Below are 20,612 nucleotides of genomic sequence, written 5' to 3'. Positions count from 1 at the left end.
CCTCAAGGGACCCTTCTGTGAAACTCCTGAAATTTGCAGACGACACCACCGTCATTGGACTCATCCGGGACGGTGACGAGTCATACAGAAGGGAAGTGGAACAGCTGGTCCTCTGGTGCAGTCAGAACCACCTGGAGCTAGACCCGCTCAAAACTGTGGAGATGACAGTGGACTTCAGGAAGAGACCCCCATCAACCCCTCCTCTCACAATCCTCAACAGGACAGTCCCTACAGTAGAGTCATTCAGGTTCCTAGGGTCCACAATTTCACGGGACCTGAAGTGGACCTCCCACATAGGCTCTGTAAGGAAGAAGGCCCAGCAGAGGCTGTACTTTCTGTGTCAGCTCAGGAAGTTCAACCTGCCTCAGGAGCTGCTGATCGTCTTCTACACTGCAATAGTCCAGTCTGTCCTGACCACGTCCATCACAGTGTGGTTTGGATCCGCCACCAGACATGACAGGGACAGACTGCAGAGAACAGTCAGGGCTGCAGAGAAGATAATTGGTACCAATCTTCCCTCCATCCAGGACCTGTACCGGTCCAGGGTCAGAAAACGGGCCAGTAAAATCTCCACAGACCCCTTACACCCTGGTCACAATCTGTTTAGACTCCTCCCCTCAGGCCGGCGTTACAGAGCACTGTACGCCAAAACCACCCGCCACAAGGACAGTTTCTTCCCCTGGGCTGTCGCTCTGTTGAACTCTGAGCAGTCACAGAGTGTGAGACCATTCACATGAACAAACAATAACTCTGCACTACTGTATATAGCCACTGTACAAATGGTGTGGTGTATATATCTGCTCTTATTCTATATTTTATGTGTATAGATTGAGATTTATTTTATTTTATTTTATTTTTATTTTTATTTCACTTATTTAAGTTTATGTACAAGAGAGTAAAGTTACCGGAGTTAAATTCCCTGTATGTGCGCATACTTGGTCATTAAAGCTGATTCTTATTAAAGCTGATTCTGATTGTATTTAGAGATGGACATAGTCCGCAAAGTGAAGACAACACAGAAAAGCAACACTGTTATGATTGTTAGGTCCTGGCTGCCAACTACAATGACAGCCTTGCAGTTGGGTGTCTCTGCCAACTAGTCAAGTTGCCCATCAGCATTCCTACATCGATCAGCCACAAAATTATGACCAAAGCATCTGACCCATTGAAACACTCCACTAGACCTCTGAAGATGTACTGTAGTATCTGGCACCAAGATGTTTGCAGCAGATCCTATAAGTCCTGCAAGTGAAGTAGAGTCTCCGTGGATTGGACATGTTGGTCCAGCACATCCCACAGATCCTCAACTGGATTGAGATCTGGGGAACTCTGAGGCAGAGTCAACGCCTCTAGCTCACTGATGTGTTCTCCAGACTATTCCTTTTTGCTCACCACATGCATCAGTGAGCCTTGGTCAGGCATGACCCTGTCACGGGTTCACTGCTTTTCCGTCCTTGGACAAGTTTTGACAGGCACTGAGCACTGTAGACCGAGAATACCGCACAAGAGCAGCAGTTCTGCCTCAACCATCTAGCAGTCAAACTGCGGTGCTTGTCAAAGTGGATCAAATCTTCACACTTGTCCACTTTTGCACACATCTTTGCATCTCTTGCACACACTATACTGCTAATCATGCTATATCTTATATCTTTCATATCTGTTTCTATGAGATGAAGCTACTGGACACTGAATTTCCCTCTGGATCTATCTATCTAAGTATCTATCTCTACTCTGTGTAATATTTTTTAGAGGTGCATTGTCCCCCAAGTGTTTTGCACCGTCTGTACTGTATTGTTTTTCTTTGCACTGTCTCTTATTTTTGCATTGTTGCCACTGCTATTTGTACGGTCTGTACTGTTTGTAATTTTTGGCATTGTCTGCCACTTTATGCTCAGTCCCTTGTATTGTACTTATTCCTGTCTTTATTTAGTAGCTCCATGGTCCTGGAGGAACGTCCTCTCATCTCACTATGTACTGCACCTCTAAAACCCTCCTTGACTGTGACTGGAACAGGTTTTGAGACAAACCTTGCCAGGCTTCCAATTACTCTTACCATTCTTTCTAGCATTCAGATCAACATTCAAATTATAATATGTTATCTGTAAAATGCACATACTTCACACAGTGGAAGATGTCTAGAAACTGTATGGAGCAAAGAAAGGAAAGGAAAGCGATGTGTACCACCTGTTTAAGTGAGGGGGGCCACTAGGCTCCAGTTGCTCATTGTCACCATCTGGTGGACAAAAAGTGTCATACGCATAATTAAACTCAACCAAACAGAAGGAGTGTATTAAAAAAGTACAAATTTTATTTTTTTCATCTTTACAAAGGCCTGTTTACCCAAGTTTTTTTTATAAACAAAATATAACAGATTCTCATCGACCTGGACTGATGGAAAAAAGAAAATCACACAAAATATAAAAAAATGCTTGTCACAGAAAAATGGAAAGCAGGGCAAGAAAGACAAATGAAAGACAGAAGAGCAGAAGACCATAGAAACAGGTTGAATTGCGTTACAGCGAAGAGCTTACGAAAAATAAATGGCAAAAAAAGTATCTTCCTCATAGTTGATTCAGGCAGTACAGAACAGCAAGTGCTTCATATCAAATATCTCCACCAAAAGACAGCAGTGCTGCAACACAATATACAGAAACATCTGGGGCTGAAGTGTTACGCTGACCAACAACAAACTGCAGCCGAAAACCCAGCTGTGGTCTGACATTTGTCTGCACAACACCAAAAACCCTTTAACAAATCTTCACAAACATAATATGAAAAATCCCCCCCAATGTTTGGCATAAAAACACTAGTCTAACTAAAACTGATGCAGGCGAGCAAATAGTGTCCACACATCTCACACAAGACAGTGTCAGTGAACGCATCAGTCATGTGTTCATGAAAAGAAAAAACAAAATGGCATAACAAAAGCCTGCTTTAGACAAGAGAAAACAGCCATTTAGTAATATGCATTCAGTTGGCAACTGAACATACAAGAGATCAAAAGACAGATACAAATCCAAATAAAAGGAATGTTTACAGCATCAAGTCAGCGTATCGAATTGAGTGTGACAGGAGAGAGGCTCGGAGCAGGGGTTTCCAGTCTAAGTCCCGACAGAAATATAAGCAACGTAACATGAGGTGCACAGACTTGGTGCATTTCAGAAACCGAGAGGTGGAGGGATTACATGAGAGCTTCTGCAGCACATTATGATGCATTGAAAACACTGATGTCTCATTATGTGTTTAGTTTTCCAACTAAAGCTGCCAATCTTTTAGTTCCTCTTCCTAAAGGTTTTGAAAATGGTCTTCACATGCTTATTTTTGCGTGTGTCCAAATGTCACTACACTCCATTCTTCGCTCCTCTCTGAGCAATTCCAAAAGCAGAAATTACATTTCTGAGAAAAAGAAAATCAGGCACACGTAGGAAACGTGATCGACTGTGAAGTTACATGAAGGGTTTTGGCCTCAGCTCACTGCTCAACAGCAGAGCACCAGGTTGACAAAGAGCACCTTGCAAGTAGAGTCTACATTCTTTGATACAAGCATGTCAAGTTTCATACATATACTGTAGGTGTAATGTACACACCTATCAACGGTGCATAGAAAACTTCACCTCATGTATAAATGACACCAACAAATGAACTGAAGATGGAATTGCATAAATACCAAAAAACGCTAGTGCATAGTCACCGAAATCAACAAACCAAGACCAGAAGATAGACTTAAGTCTTTTGGAGGAACACCGGAAGCCTTCATTCCACGTTAGCATGTGAATCATCCCAATCTGTTTCAGGTTTCCACATCAGCCAAATTCATATTTACACACGCTATGACTAAGTCTGATTCACTCAAATATTTGAGAGCAATTATAAATTGGTTTCAAGCAACAAAAGAACATTTGGTTCTTTTTTTTTAAAAAAACATTTATCATCTACTCTCATGAGTAGATAATAAATGAAGAGGATGTTTGGCTCAAAACTGGAATCAGACTTTAATGAAAATCATCTCTGCGGTTCCCTCTAAAAACCTGACAAACCTCCAATTTGTTAATCTCAATATAACAAAAATGTTCACCTTCAGCATTCAGTAACCCTGACGCACAAAACAAATGCAAACAAAACTTTAAAAATGGAAATTGTTCAACAGCTTATTTTTAAGGGCTTATTTAGGTATCAGAAACATTCTTTCAAGTAAATCATTTAACATGTATCATCAAATTAAACTCTGCAATTAAGTGTATATTTCCCAAATTCTGAAATTTAGAAATGGCTTCAGATGTAGTTTAAGTTGGGTGTCACGGCCAGTGGCACTAAAATACAAAAAAACAAAAATACAAGGGGAAGAAACTGCAACTCTGCAGAATCAAGAGCTGCTTGCTTATTGTGTCGTTACATTCAACTCTCCATTATGCCGACTCCATCTTTTTGTAGCACAAGTAATACTGTCAGTGTGCCAATGAAGACGGGTAACTTTGATACTGCACACATTAAACACACATGAAGGGCGGAGCGATGCTGATAGCTGAATTATTATTTTTTTTGATTTTTTTTTTGATTTTTTTTTTTCCACATGAGAAGACCCTTAAGTTTTCAAGTAGCCACAGACCGGCTCTGACATTGAAAATCAGCCTCAAGAAATCCCACAGGGCCTCCTCCGCATGCTGACCATCCTATGTTTTCAATATTCAGAGATTTTACAGTACAAGACCGACACAGAGCTTAACCACTGGATTTAGGAGTTTGGATAATGCCAAAGACAGATTGTTTTTGTAAAAAGTAGTCAAGCTCCTGGAGGGAATCTTACAGTGAGAAGGTATTTTAAGTGTTTTGTGTTTGAGTTCATGGGGTGCATCAGTTCATCGAGCAGTCCTCTCCCTCTGTGTCCGTGTCTGTGTCCGAGCAGGCGGTGTCCATGGTGATGTGGGCGGGGCTAACGATGACAGCTCGTCTCTGCTCCTCCTCGGCGCTGGCTCTCCTCTCCTGAGTGCGTTCAATGTGTTGAATGGCCTGAGAAGAAATGGAACGGTTATGCTATTGTGGCTTGACTTACAAAAAGGTGATGTCGCACTATAATTACTTATGAATGATGTCTCTAGACAAAAGCAAAACAAGTTCTGACCTGCACAATGGTGTCCAGGTTCTGTCTGGATGTGGACACAGTGCTGGTGTGGACAGACGGGCTCATGGTCACCACAGTGACGTGATGGGGCTGGGTTAGTGTTGGAGCTGGGACGATGACGGTGGGGTGGTGGGTTGGGGCAGGGGGAGTGGGTGGAGCCAGCACCTAGAGGAAAGACAAAGTATTAATAAGAGGATAATGATACCGCTGCACAGAACTTACAGGACAGTTATTTGAGCAAGTTTGTGCCTCTTGAGCTTTGAAAAATAAAGCACAGATGACCGTCTTTTTATTGTGTGTACCTGTGGACTGTGTGTTTGCCTGTCAGCGGCATGGATCTGCTGTAGCCGTAACAGCGTCTGGCTCTGGATGAGTGCCTGCTCCTCTTCCACCTGCTGAGTGATCACCTTCAAACGCTCTGGGTGCAGCTGGGTGTCCAGAGAGCGCACCTACAAACACAACACTCATGTTAAATAATACTCTGCTACGTATAGCACCAACGTGTTTCATTAAAAGGCGATAAACAGAGTGAAATACTACCAGGCTCACTTTTATCATTTCCTTGGAAATATCTGACCCCTGCAGACCTCTGCTGTTTACTTTGCAATCTAATCTAACCTAACTGCGTGTTTTTGTTTGTCTTCACCACCTGTTCAATCGCTTTTGTCTGAACCTGCTGTTCAGGTAGATCCAGGGTGTGTTCATCAAGAACTGCCTGTTCTTTTGGTACATCTGTCTGCACCATATGTTAACCGTCTCCCATATCTCACATTTTCAAAATGGTAAAAACGGGTCTGGGTATTCTGACTACCAGGCAAGTTTAAAAGCTTTTATTTTGAACTACCAATACTGGTGATGTATTTAAATGACCACCTAGCTCCTGCAGTAATGAAATAAATATTACATATTTTGTTAGAAACCAAAGGGAGTGATCTGACACAGTGAGATAACTGTGTGTATTGAAGCTTCCAGGATTCATGTTATAATCTGAGTTCGAGTAGAGCCTTTCAGGGTGGAGATAAATAAACAAATAAGACCATATGTGTTTTCAGTGTGTGAGCTAAAACGTAAGTCTCAAAATCTGTATCATGTAGAAATTAGAAATCTATTCAAAACACTATATACTACTGCACTCCAAATGATACTTGTGATCCAAATTATCATCAGGTCTGAACAGGACCGCTGACTCTAACCTCCCGCCTTCACCTCACCTGCTCCTCCAGCTGCATACGAGCCGAGCGCTCCTTGTCCAGTTGCTGCCGAAGCTCCAGCATCTCTCTCCTCAGCTCTTCGACTTTCTCTTCCTCCAGTGTGTCTGGAGACCCAATCCCTTCATCCTTCTCCTCCGCTCGCCTCCTTTTAGGTGAGGAGCCGCTAAACTCCTGTAATACCACAAAAACCAGGCATGGTTAAATATAAAACAGTACAAACACTGCATATAAAAAAAAGAAATCACAAACCTCTCCTATTATCTGTTTGAAACAACATGACGCTAGACTGAACAAAAGACCAGTGTGACGAGAGAGGGAAAAAAAGTCAGGTGAACTAACACCAGGATAAACACGGCATGACTAAATAAAGACGCTGTATATGAATGGTCCCGAACGTGAGAGTAAAGTTTGGATGTAATGATAAACACACAATTAATGTCCTTCTGGTGGAGTTGACAATCTCTGCCTCAACAAAAAAGCCTTATCACAGCATCTCACACAACACCAGCTGCTGTTGAACAGCACAGACGTTCAACTGGGCTCCAGTTTTAATAGCTAATACATTCCCCATAGTTTACCTTGGTATACATAAGATGGTCATTTTGAAAGGCCTTTGCTGCAGTTAAATGCTTTTATTACACTGATGCACAGAAATTCATGTTAAAAGGCCAAAATGACAAGGATTTATTAACTCGTGCAAGGTTTTGGTCGAGCAGGACAGAAAAACGTGCCTAAATAAGTTTAAACCCGCAATCTTAATCAACCAATCTCTTTACCAGGAAGATATGGACAAACAGAAACATTTGCCTAATTCCCAGAGTGGTTTTTAAGGCTGTGACAACAAAGATCTCGGTCAGCTTATTGCTGGCGGCAGGCTGAGGATGAACATCTATGGCCCACATTTTGGTAGCGCAGCTGTCAGTTTTGGTCTACTGGATAACTTCTGGGATACCAATAATCCAAGGACAAAGGAGTCCTCATCACTGAAGCCTCCTCTTGTTAAGTGAATGAAATACATAAAACCCACATCTGTTTATGTTGTCTAATGGTCACATACTCACACCATGTCCTGCCAGGCTCTTGAATAAATGAGAATCCTTTTCTCTTATGAAATCGGCTAAAACAAACACTACTGTAGCACCCTACATTACATCACGGTGAAAAACAATGGCACGTTTGCTTACCTGGATGAAGCGTTTGAGCTGGTTATTCTGCGCCATGAGCTGTGTCTTCTCCTGCTCCAAGGCAAAGATGTAGTCTGCTGTCTGCTGCAAGATGGCCGCCTAGCAGGGGTGAAACCAAAAGGAGTGAATACAGGAACAGTGCTAGGATGGATAACACATGTATGTATGTGAGAGTACACTCGATTGCAGCACCTTGCTGAGCTTCTCTCCATCTGTGTGCGGCAGGAGTGTTTTGAGTGACTGGAATCCTGCGTTGATGCTCTGCATACGCCGGCGTTCATTGCTGTTGGCAATTTCACGGCGGATTCGTCTCTCCTGGTCCTGGGCCGTCTCTGGGCTGAGAGGGATGTTTGCCAGGCTGAAGGAGAAAAATCAGAGATGGGAGATGATCATTATGAAGTCATTTGACCAAAATGAGAAAGATAAAGCTGATTTTTGCTGCAGATTTTGGTTGAAAGAAAGATAGTTTCGTATTATTTTAACACGCTATCAATGTCACAGAAAAACAGCCACAAGAGAGAGATTGGACCAAACTGAAATTGAAGTATGCATATCGGCAGGAATATCTTCAAATGACACACCATTTAAAAAAAAAAAACTTCAATTGGCTGCAATTTGAAGATGATGCTTAAAGGCCTCGACCTACAACTTTACAGGGTGTTTAGTCCTGACCTCTTTACATTCCTCAGTCTACCAGGGTGGAGGTTGTTAAGTTTGGATGAACTCGGTGCCCCCTCTAGCACCTTCACCCCTATGAGGTTGAATGGCAAAACTATGTCACTGTCATATTTACTCAGTGGGAGAAATATGTGAACCATTAAGGTTGAAGATGACCACACAACACGCCTGAAGAACCAGATCGGGACGGTTTACTAAGATGAAAGGTGAGCAGAAGACACGGCTCGCATGCTCTAAACAGTTCATTTCTACAAAATACAAGTGTGTGCAGCCAAGCTCTAGTGTTCATTTATAAAAGCGTCAGATCCGATTTCAAATTGTGTTTCGAGTCTCTAACATTAGCTAAACTTAAAACTACAAGAGTAGCTAAAGGAACGATAAAATATATCCACCCTTATTTATGCTGTTTAAAAAAAGCTGTCTATCTTTAAACAGGAACAGCTCTCTTAGAGCATGAGCAACATTTAGGGCTTACCCTCACCTGCCACTTCATTAGGTACACTAGTGAAAACAATCTTAATATAACAGTCTTAGCACTAAATTTTAGCTTCATGAAGGTTATGGTATTAAGCATCTGTTAAAAATAACAGAGCTGTTGATTCAACTGTATTTTCATTTGAGGCTGTGCTTTGTTGTACTTTCAAATTTAGTGTGTGTACTAACACACACTTCTATTATTTTCACAACCGTATTTTAGTCAGTATGCCCGGCCAAATAACAGAAACACTTCAGTGTTTCATTAGATCCAGTTTAACAGAACCGCAAACTACATCCTCCAAAATGATCAAACAGTTGAATTACCACCTCCCTGATACTGTTTACGCACAGATTGAACATAATAATAGTCATGAAGGGGGATTTGTTGCAGGACTGTTATATTACAAAGCAATTGTCTTAACTAGTGCACATAATGGCAAGTGAGTGTAGTTTTAGGATTAAACCGTCCAATTTTAACCCATAATTTCAAATAAAATAACAAACAAAAATAATAATTTAATAAGTAATAATAGCTAATAAACTCTACATATCCACTACTACTCGATCATCATCAAATAACCAAAGCTTCTTATGTCTAACTTAATACTGTATAACAATAATAGAAATTGGTGTATTTATATTCCTAGACGTCAGGGTTTCATTCGGTGTGAATATAAACAGCACAGTGAAACAACAAAGAACCGTCGCATTAATCCCATACAGAAACGTGTCGAGGTTTGTAGCTCAGTAATGAAACCAGCTGTTGTCAGCTGCAGAGCGCTGCCGACTTCCAATATGGCCGCCGGGGGGCGCGTCGGTCAGTCTGGACGGTAGCAGCAGTGAAATGTGACTCCGCGAGCAGCAGGCCCCCTGGCATCACGAGAACAATGCTTTCTACCATTAGCAATAAGCTAGCAGTCTGTTGTTTACGGACTGCTAACAGATATACCATTGTATCGCCGACAAGATGCGTTAGGCGACGTATTTCACTTATTCGTGTATTAACAAATGAGTTTAAAGACGCAAGTCCACATTCAAATCAGTTACAGAACGAGTGCGCAGTGATGCTAACTAGCTAGCCAAGCTAAGCTAATTTTAGCACACGACACAGCGATGGCTGCTGCGCGGAGCAGCATTTAAATGCACATATACTGTAGCCGTAACGCATAATTACGGTCCAAAACGTACCACAAATACGAGTCAATCATAGTCACAAGTGATTATGCGAAAGAAATGATTTTTGTAACAAAGTATGTCGTTGCAAACGTGATTGTGTGTGTAGCGGCGGTGAACACGTTAACTACCACGTGGTTGGTGTTCATCTGGACGCGAATGTATCGATTTCGTGAAGCTGATTAACATATTTCTGAGCCAAACGGCCACAAACATGCCCTCCACGTACTAACAAACAATCCACCCAGCATGTGGAATAACTCGAGCTGATAGAGCCCGTATACGTTCGCCACCTTTAGCAGCAAACTGGGGCAGCAAGCAGCTAATTTCTACAACCACGCTCCTGTTGCCAAGATATGGCAGCGAAGCTAACAGCTAGCACGCTACATGAAGTCAGACTGCATCACGCACACATACACCACGCTACAGCCACATGAAGGATTATTTGTGGCCGCCGTTTCGTATCAACAACACAAATAGATAGCTCATGGTACACACCTGCAGAGACCCCCGATAACATCCTTCTCCGTCTTCTTAAACTGCTGTAAGGACGGTATCTTCTCTGTCGGCATCATGAAATATTCCATGCTTTCAAAGCCACCTTCTGTAGTCCGTGTTTTCTGTTTTCGTTTCCCTCCACCGCTTCTTCTCGTTAAAATATAATAAGGTTTGTTTAGACGCAGATTTCTGGCTGTACTCCTCAATAGCGCATGTCTAAAACACCGCTCCAAAAGCAGGTTAGTCCGGAGAAGAGCGTTAGAAAAATAAAAAGTAAATTCAAGCTGTGTTGCTTTCCACAGCTGATGGGGTTCCCTCCAGTGTGTGTGTGTGTGTGTGTGGCTTCTTGCCTCCGCCTACTACGAGTGTGTGTGTGCAGCTGATCTGTGTGAGGCGGGAAACAGCTGGTTGGAATCAGAGCTCGTTTTCCGGAAAGCAGAACAAACAGACCAGCCAGAGTCACTGTGTGTGTAACTGCAGGCCTGCAAGTCTGCTGCCACTGAACAACATGCAGATTACTACACCAGATATCACAACGATCAACGGCGTAAAGAGATCAGGAAGAATAAACGAGAAGTACTTAAGAAATAAGAAGACGGTGAAATACTATTATAGGCAGCTAAAATGTGGTATAAAACGCACAGTTCAGTTAACCTACAGCTGTTTGCATCATGTTTTAAAAGTTTTATTTCATTTTTTATTTTAGTCTACTTTAACTGCCATTTATTCCTTTAATTATTGTGTTTATTTAATCATTTGGACCAGAAAGTGATCAGTTTCCAGTCACAATAAAAGCAACCATACATGAATACAAATACACTACAAATAAATTAGGATTGCTTGGACTAGGTGTGGTATTTTTTTTCCTTAAACGTCATGTAATGTCACCGTGAATGACCAGTTCAATGATTTTGGAATAAATCAACTCTTAAAAAAATGCCCTGAGGCACCACATCCTTGGGGGCATCAAAGGAGCTTTCAACTTCACTAGGCAGTTGTGGTAATATAATTAATGGTTGAATATAGTTTTTGCACCTAAATGAGGTCTTAAGGCAACATCTGCATCGTATGAGGCGCCCTGATCTTACATGCTGCCATTTAAAAGTAAAATTATAATTGACGTGGTAGGAAAAGTATTGGTGTCATTTTTAGCATTACAGACGGCTCTGTTCAGTTCAAGTGTACCAGCTGGCTGTGGTTATTTGACAGAGAGCCTGCACAAACAATACACTTACGCAGGACCCTTGAACACAAGCAGATCATTGGAATTCAGCCACTGTTATTATCTGTTATAATATCTGTTTTTTTTTTTTTTTGCACATTGCCGATGCTCATGCTGATGTTATGCTGATGCTAACAAAGACCCCACCACCACCACCACGTGTTACATTTTGCAAAACCACGACTTGCAAAATAATGCAGTTGCATGTCATAATAATGAAAATGTTTCCGATAAGCATGGCTTTGTATCTTATAGTTATGACTTTAATTCTAACAATAATGACTTCCCATCTCATAACAGTGAGATATTAAATCATAATTTTGAGCAATTGTTCTCCGTATTAAGGAATTATAGATCACATTTAATTATGATTAATATATAAGATAATAAATATGAAATAAAAAGTGCCTTCCTAATTACATAATAGATTTTTTTTGATAAGGCAAAATAATCAATTTAATGCATTACTTTGGTGTTTGGCAGCTTTTAATGGATGCTGTTTATTTTCTACAAACTAAACAGTGTTACAATGCATTATAAACAATTATAAACACTGTATGTAAAAACTGTTCAACTAGTTATGCAACTTGCATGACAAATAAAAGACATAAGACATGTTTACTAATCCCACGTATGGGAAATTACCATGCCACAGTAGCGCAGGAATTTGGCAAAAATATATACGAAAACAATAACGACTTCGACTTCGACAGGGGAAATTACCAAAAAAACACAAGTACTAATTTGAAAAATATATACAAAAAAATAACAACACTTTGAAAAATATATAGAGCAATAAAAAGACATTCTGTATATACAGTGTGGTGGTGGAAAAAAACTTTACAAAGAAATAATTGCTAAAAAACTTTAAAAACTATAGATGGTGAGGTAGTGGATTGTGCCAAAATAAGGCAGTGCAAAAAAAGCATATTTGTGCAAAATGACCGTTTCTGTTGACTCAGGTTGGTGTTGTACAGACTGATGAGAGTTGGGATGAAGGACCTGCGGTAGCGTTCCTTCTTGCACCGTGGATGTAGCAGTCTGCTGCTGAAGGAGCTGCTTAGGTCTCCTACAGTCTGATGCAGTGGGTGAGAGGGGTTGTCCATGATTGATGTCAGCTTGGCTAACATCCTCCTCTCACCCACCTCCCCGATGGAGTCCAGAGAGCAGTCCAGGACAGAGCCGCCCGTCTGACCAGCTTGTTCAGTCTCTTCCTGTCCCTCTCTGAGCTCCCACTGCTACAGTTTCACAACTATTTGTACAGTTTTTATATTTGTATATATTTATGATATTTTGCACTACATGCACGTGTGGCAATTTGAACTCTTGAGCATTGTCATCATTACTCATTTGAGTATTCATTTGACAGTACACGTCAATAATGACGTGTACTGTACTTCAGTCTAGTTAAATCTTGTACAGTTCTATCTATCAGTAGCATTCATTCATTGCATAGGCATCTTTTGTACTTACAGCTATCTTGTGTAGTTGTAAATATCAATAACAATGTACAGTTTTTATATACAGTGTACAGTTGTATATATCAATAGCAGTGTATATTAACTGTATAGTTAAAAGTTCCACACTAGATTCTGTATATATTCTGTTTAAAAAATGTTTTTGTGCAATGTGTTGTAATATGTTGTGTAGTGGATAAGAGTAGTGCAGCAGTAGTTGCAGTTATAGTAAATTATTGTGTGTCTTGTCAGCATATATGTAGCACAGTGGGGTTAAGAGAAACGGAGAAACACTATTTCACACTTCCGGATGTTTTTATTAACATATTGAGGAAGTCACCACAAACATGACTTGAATCTTGAAACAATAATTGAAAATTGAAAAAATGAATAAGCTATTTAAAAGGTTTGAAAGATTCGTCCTGATTGAATGGTATAACTGAGCTTGAATCTTCAACAAAAACATTCCAGTCAACAGCAGGTGGCGGTAGTGGACCAGAAAAGCTGGAACTGGTAACCAGTAACACTGTCAGAATGATTAAGAGTGAATTAGTTTTATTTATAAAATTAACTAATATATTCATACATTCATTCTTCTTCTATAAACGCTTGTCCTGTAAAGGGCTGCGGGGTGGCTGGAGCCTATCCCATCTGTCATCGGGCGGGCTACGCCCTGGACAGGTCGCCAGTCTATCACAGGGCTAACATAGCGAGACAGACAGTCACACTCACACCTACGGCCAATTTAGAATCACCAGTTAACCCAATGAGCTTGTCTTTGGACAGTGGGAGGAAGCTGGAGTACCTGGAGAGAACCCACGCAGACACAGGGAGAACATGCAAACTCCACACAGAAAGGCCCAGTCGGCCCATGGATTCAAACCCGGAACATTCTTGCTGTGAGGCATCAGTGCTAACCGCCACACCACTGTGCCACCCTGAACTAATATAACTTTTGTAAAAATTAGTATGATTGCTTTCTTCTACTTGATGTACTTTACATTCTACAAGTTGCTCTGACCACTATGACAATGAGTAACTGAACATAGCTCATCCAATGGGTTTCTTCTTATTATTTGTAAAAGGACATTTTGTAATGGTACAGCACATAAAAACAACACACCTGAGCTATTTTTCTTTAGGTTTTTACTTTTTCCATTCAGGTTGTTATTAGATGATAAAAACAACAATATGACATTGACAATTTTTTGGTCCTTATGCAGCCTTACTTAGAACAAAAAGAACTCTCCCACAACAAACACAGGAATATACATCTTCCCTCGATTCACCTTCAGATAAGATATATTATTATTTTTTGGGAATAATACAAACCCATTACTAGGATCACCTTAAATGACCAATGCACTTTATTTTACATTTAGATATGTTAGTGTGATATCTATTGAGTCAGCAACGTTCATCTGACTATTGGTCTACTATTACAGTCTGGTTTGAGAAATTCTTACAGATACAAAAAATTAAAGATGAGTAACAGTCAAACATGTCAGGAAACATACCAAGGCAAGGAGGGCATATCTTAAATCACAAAGTGCATTGTTATTTTTAGCACAGAAGAACTCTAAATTAAGTTTAAATTAAGATAAAAGCAAAGCCGTCAAGCTTAGATTCATTATATATTCAACCCTGTAATGACTTTAAATACATGTTACATGTGTGATTTAGTTCAAAAGGGCGTCTTCTTTGGCAAATAAAAACTTTTTATGCTCGAAGCTGGAAATCCTGGGAACAGACTTAACACGAGAATAAAGGGCTTTGAATTTTAATTTTCAGTAGTGTCCAGCCTTTAATGGGCCTAGTCATAATATGTTCTATGCACCTGGATTGCTTAAAGCTTCATAATATAACCCTAAAGGAGTAAATGTAAATGATTATCCTTCATCTGAACCAGGAACTGAAGTGTTACCCCGTTGGACAGAATTAAATAACAGAAATAGACAAGTGAGAAGATCACTGAGCTGATGTGGCACCTCCAGTTGATATAGATGGTCTGGTCCTCTTGGCAGCAGATTCCTCCACAACGAAAGTGTAGTTGTACTAAAAACAAAAGAACAACAAAGCGAATGTATTCTCAATTGATGTACTTCATTTGGAGTAAGGTTGATGTGGCTTAAATTACGGACTGGATGCCAGCCTACCTCATTCTCAATGTCTTGGAGAGACTTTATACGAATATTGTTTAGTTGAGAGTTCAGCTGAGGAGCCTGGGAAAGGGTATTATACAAACACATGTTTAGATTACAGACTTGGAGTGATAATGAGAGATAAGACACACAGGAAACATACCTTCTCATTTGCCTGGAAATCATATTTTGGGTGCAGGCTGAAGGGAACTCCATCGAGAGCTGTAGTGAGTAAATGTGGTTATAAAAGTGAGACGTGGTAACACATTAATAATAATGTTCCAGTGCTGGAGGTGAGGAGTACCTGTTATTCCCTGGATGCTGTTGTCAGTAGTGTCCTTGGTGTGGAGGTTGCAGCGTCTATTACTTAGTCTACTGCTTGGCACTGGGGGGGTTGGAGGAGGGTTGCTATAGAAACAAATAATTCAAGAGTAAAACATCTACAGGATACAAAACGTGACGAAGAGTTAAAAAAAACAATACATTTTACTTGGGTTTTTCTGATAAAGACAATGACATTATACATAAGTACTGTACCTGGGTCTGAGTGGCAGAGGAGGAGCAGGCTGCTCCAAAGACAGTTGGCGCATGTCCAGGCTGACACTGCGGGGCTTGGCTTGCGGCATGGGGCTAGAAAAATGCCCCTTTCTGCACCACAGCACGTAGCCATGCATGTCTCTGGGGATGAATTACATTTAGTGAGGGATTAAAAACTGTATAACTGTCAATAAAGTACTGATTACACCAGTCTACATGCTTCAATCAAACAAGTGCAAGACAAATGTTTTTATATATGAATGCTACCAACCCGACGTATGTGTAATGCTGCAGCATCATTTTGCTTTTGGCTGTCAGTTTGATATCCAACACAGCTGTGTCCACGCTGCCCACTGGAGCAACGCGTACACACACGCGTTTTTTCTTTGAAACTGTGGCTTCTGAAAACGCAAATATAGAGAACGTCTGTCAGCACAATGCAGTCTATAAAGTCTGTGTAAAATCTGTGAATGTGTGTGTGCTCACTCGGTTCAAGGTGCTCTGTGATATAGGAGTAACCGTGAGGAATTGAGTCCTTGTCCGAAATAATTTGAATGTCTGTCACAACCATACCACCTGTCAGGTCCTATGGAAACACAAGTCAGTTTATAGAAGGCAGGAGTGAAGAGGACAAAGGGTAAGTGAGAAACAAACATGGCATAATGCTGTATTTCAAAAGTAATACATACTCTCTTTGGTTTCTTACCTTGCAGTAACAGAGGTAATATCCGGACTTCATCGCGAAGCTGCGTGTAAAGTTTGCTGCTGCTCCATCTTCTGTGATGCTGATCTGCAGAAAACAAGATTGTATTATTAGATAAACCAACCATGGCATCACAAACATGTCCGATTACAATTAAAACTGGCGAATAACATATCAAGCTGGGGCACAAAGACAGAGGGAAATGTTAGCGGTGGCTTGAAATGCGGGCTTTCAACTTGAGCAGAAAGTGACTCTTGCGCATTCACCCAAGTATTGTCATTCAGTGTCTCTTTAGAAAGACACAACTCCAGGGTGCTTGCACTCAGACGTCACCAGACCAGCAGAATATAGACATTTACACATCCCATGGTTACACAACATCTGGATCTTCAGAGATATTACTTTACAGTCAGCTGGTTGCATTAGAAACACTCGTTTCTGAAGACGAAGCATCTAGCTGAACGAAACACAAATCGCTCTTCTGTTTACAAAGAGAGGACCAATGCAAATGTGGCTGATCTACAAATTCAAATACTCCTGTAGAGTACAGCTTAAAGGAAGGGATCAAAAGCATGAACTCTTTAAGCAAAGACCAGTGATCATGGCTTACACTAAAGCAAAGAAGATCTACTCAAAGACAACTCTAAAACTGTCAAACTGTTTGTGGTCACTGCTGAATAAAATGCTGAAATAATTAGTGCCTATAACAATATTAACACCCTTGTTTTTCCTTTTATTCCTTTCACAAGTGCTGTGTTTTTTTTTTTTTACAAAACAGCAAAAAACTATTTACTGTCAAAGTAAAAACATATTTCTTCAAAATCCTGTCAATTAATCAAAGATATATAATGTGAAATAAGGAAATAGGTAAGTAAGTATTTCCCCCCCTTTAGAGTGACTGACGTAATTCAGCGGAGGTCAAGCTATGACCCTTTGTTGGCCTTCTGATTGGTACGTTGACCACCAACCAGAGGGCTCCTCCCCTTTGTCAAGTCCCTACTTCCTATGTCATTGTTGCTAGGTTAGACAAACAATGGCAGTAAGTGGGACCATGCCTGTAGACAATCACTGAAAAGGTGAAATGATAGAGTCTAGAGGTGATGTGGAGGACAGACAGCTAACACTAGCAACTGTTAATGTTGACAGACACTGGAAAGATTACTAGAGTCTTTTCACCAGTTTCCATGTTCACTTATTTGTCCCACAATCATCAACTGTATGTTTCTCTAAATGTTTGCAGAGTTGGTGGCCAGCAGACCAATTAGAAGAACTAAGGGTCAGTCGGTGGTAGTAGTCAAACAATTAGTGAAACTGAGATCACCAGATTGCAGATAATGCATGTCAGATGGCTGTAGTGTAAATATGCCTGTGTGAGGATGGTCCAGTCGCTGATTAATCACTATCCCTGACTGCAATTACACCCTATTTATTATAGTCACTGTAAGCCATAAATCTATGTAGTACAGCTGGACACCATCTGTCCCTACCAGGGTGAAATCTTTGGGGCAGGTGCCGGTGTTGGACGTCCAGGCCACTGCAGTCACTGGCCGGACTATCCCATGCTCCATCATGGACATCTGAAAAAAAAGACAAAAAAGGTATGAAGAATTAAAAACAAACAACATGTGCTTTATTGATGTTTACCAATATAAATGATGCATCCAATCATGTATAAATTCTTGTCTGCCATGTTTTGACTGGGAAGCAATTGAATGGAATATCAAAAAAAATCACTCAGATGGCATAGGCTGGCAGAACGGAGCCAAAAACCGTGACCAGAAATAACTAGGTGCATATTGAACCTGTATTGTTGCATCCCTCATAGAAATCACACCATCATAGTAGCAGAATTTCCCTTTTACCAGCATTGTTTGAGTGTGCGTATGCAGACTAAAGAGGAAAACATGATCACGACTTTTCTAAGCATTCATATTACTCATAGGGATGTTACTCAGGTTTAGGACAGAAAGAGCCTATTCAGACTAAATGTCCACGTTAAGCCTATATAGTTAAGGACAGAATGAAACTATTCAGTGCAGGAATTTATGTGTAGCAGGAGCAGAATGGCAGTTTATCCTGGAGACTCCTGCCTTTTCCTTAAACATTAGTTTTTCCACAGCGCAGTAAAACATTACGGTATTTGACTCATATAAAATGAACACATTTCTACTGATAAAATGAACACATTTCTACTGATAAAATGAACACATTTCTACTGATAAAATGAACACATTTCTACTCAGCAGCGAATAGATCCAGTAATGAAATACCTCGACTTCAGAAGCCGGATTATTATTATTTTTTAAAAAATACAATCCGAAATAAAAGTTTATAATACGACAAAAACAAATATGCGAATTAGTCGTTAATTAATTTCAAATTAATGAAACAAAAAGTCAAAAAATGTCACAGAAACCAATGATCTAACCATTTTAGAAATGTGACGTGAGGACACAGTTTCGCATTAATTTACTAATGAAAACTTATTGTGCTATTTTGGTGACAGGGTGGGAAATCAATACCAGACACACGCAGGTATGTCAAATCAGTTCTGGCAGAGCTTTAACACTTCAGCTGCTTTACCGAAGACTTTGACACCAGCATTATATTATTTATATGTTTAACAATAAATGTCCGTGTGTTTGAACACAGATACTCATCATAATATTCGATTAAACTACTAATAAAGACTGGTTTGGAGTATATGTACTCATATAAAGCGGAGCTTACCTTACACTAGTTAGTTAGGCGACTGTTTCGTTGACAAAACTTCGCTGCTTCTTGTTTAAACTGAGCGAAATGCGTATTGTCTCATGAACTGACTGAATTAATCATAAATCTACACACTTACCCTGTTTATGTGAGCGCTTCTGTCCTTCTGAGGCGTTGATGTTCGGAAGCTAAACTACTTCTTCGTTATTGACCGAATTTTCGTGGTCTTCCTCGTAAAAGCAGGAAGTAACGAATCCGGTCCGACTCCAACTCCCATCAAACCCCGCGGCAACACGTCGCAATTAAAGCCAACTCAGGTCTGAACCATGAACGCAAGATGGCAGCAACGGCGTGAAAATACTCTCCAATTTTGACAGCTTCCACTAAAATAGCTCATCTGTTTGAGCTGTGGACGTTCACATGTGATATTTGGACGTCTTGTGAGCAGCTCATTTTACAAATAAAATTAATATTTCGACATATTTAGCGTTTGCATAATGACTCTGCTGCATAGTCCCACAGTGTGCCATTCTGTAGCCTGTGTACTAGATGTCAAATGAACAGAGAGGTGCTGAAAGACGGATCGATTCTCATTTACATGAAAATCAGGGTGCATCTGGGCAGACACAGATGGAGTTCAAGAGAGGAAGATTATGAGAAAGAGTGATAGACTTGAAAAAAGTGTGTGATGGAGAGAAGAATGGGAATTAACAATGAAAAAGGATATGCAGATGTATGTAAGGAGCAGGGGCTTTTATAAGAGAAGAAACTAGGACACATATTCAATATTCTTACTCCATGAAAAAATTAAAACTAAGAATGAATCGATCCCACAGACTACGATGTGTGTGTAGACAGAGCCGGATGTGGTTATAGTCTTCTTTGCTGCAAACGTCTATTGTTTACCCAAAGTAAATAAAGTAATATGTAGCGCACTGTTGCACTGGGTGACATGTTCCTTTATTAACATGACAATGTGCATCAAGGCATTCTGAATCAACCATATAGCCTGGTGCAGGAGAAATGTGACAAGACAGAGAGAGACAACCCTATTGGTTTTCATCTTTTCATGGCTTGTTGACAAAACATAGAGTCAGTGAAAACAACCTCAGACTGGCCTGACACAAAAAAAAATGTTCTTTAATGCAGCAGCAGTTTGGTCGACTCTAGAAAGGTTATGTTTAATTCAAGGCCTTTAATTGTGGCCTCAGATCTTCTTTACCCTTCCAATGCGAGTCAAAGGACAGCACACAATTTAAAGACACAATCCTCCTAATCAAAGGTAAGGCTGCGCGTGCACATCTGTAATTGAGAAAAAGACACCTGATTGCAGCATCCAGAGGGGCTCAGGTCCCTGTTGGCATGGCAACATGTAGAACAGACCATGGGTGGTGGCTGTATGGGGGGGCTGAAGCAGGTGGACTGTTCCATCTGGGTGGAGAAGGAACTCAGTGTTTACCCAGAGCACTTAGCGTTTAACTGACTGATTGGCCAATTAAT

At 40.5% G+C, this 20,612-nt stretch overlaps 2 protein-coding genes across 2 annotated transcripts; both read right to left on the bottom strand.

The window, feature by feature from the left end:
* Positions 1-2,283: 2,283 nt before the first annotated feature.
* LOC311504344 (transcription factor AP-4-like) lies at positions 2,284-10,676 on the bottom strand. The gene is made up of 7 exons (XM_084567369.1): positions 10,341-10,676; positions 7,707-7,872; positions 7,515-7,613; positions 6,331-6,501; positions 5,422-5,568; positions 5,120-5,284; positions 2,284-5,007 (listed from the first exon to the last, which is right to left on the bottom strand). The coding sequence occupies exons 1-7, from the start codon at positions 10,427-10,429 to the stop codon at positions 4,852-4,854; spliced, it is 993 nt and encodes a 330-aa protein (XP_084423495.1). The 5' UTR covers positions 10,430-10,676; the 3' UTR covers positions 2,284-4,851.
* A 2,526-nt stretch (positions 10,677-13,202) lies between these two features.
* mvb12a (multivesicular body subunit 12A) lies at positions 13,203-19,426 on the bottom strand. Its single transcript, XM_084574218.1, has 10 exons — positions 19,252-19,426; positions 17,888-17,977; positions 16,404-16,487; positions 16,184-16,283; positions 15,969-16,098; positions 15,698-15,838; positions 15,465-15,568; positions 15,324-15,382; positions 15,176-15,241; positions 13,203-15,074 (listed from the first exon to the last, which is right to left on the bottom strand). Exons 2-10 carry the CDS (start codon positions 17,975-17,977, stop codon positions 14,988-14,990), a joined length of 861 nt encoding a protein of 286 aa, XP_084430344.1. The 5' UTR covers positions 19,252-19,426; the 3' UTR covers positions 13,203-14,987.
* Positions 19,427-20,612: the final 1,186 nt, after the last annotated feature.

The sequence above is a fragment of the Chelon labrosus genome, assembly GCF_963514085.1.
Source record: "Chelon labrosus genome assembly, chromosome: 2".
NCBI lineage: Eukaryota > Metazoa > Chordata > Actinopteri > Mugiliformes > Mugilidae > Chelon > Chelon labrosus.
This window is presented reverse-complemented; position numbering and strand designations above follow the sequence as displayed.

Bases quoted from the DNA above. Each gene is read 5' to 3' on its own strand.
- LOC311504344 (XM_084567369.1), bottom strand. From the start codon at position 10,429: ATGGAATATTTCATGATGCCGACAGAGAAGATACCGTCCTTACAGCAG. The intron at 5,285-5,421 runs GTACACACAATA...TCTTTCCTCTAG, and splicing joins GGCAAACACACAGTCCACAG to GTGCTGGCTCCACCCACTCC. The intron at 5,008-5,119 runs GTCAGAACTTGT...ATTTCTTCTCAG, and splicing joins ACCTGGACACCATTGTGCAG to GCCATTCAACACATTGAACG.
- mvb12a (XM_084574218.1), bottom strand. From the start codon at position 17,977: ATGTCCATGATGGAGCATGGGATAGTCCGGCCAGTGACTGCAGTGGCC. The intron at 16,488-17,887 runs GTAGGGACAGAT...TGTTTTCTGCAG, and splicing joins GCCCCAAAGATTTCACCCTG to ATCAGCATCACAGAAGATGG. The intron at 15,839-15,968 runs GTTGGTAGCATT...ATTCATCCCCAG, and splicing joins CAGCATTACACATACGTCGG to AGACATGCATGGCTACGTGC.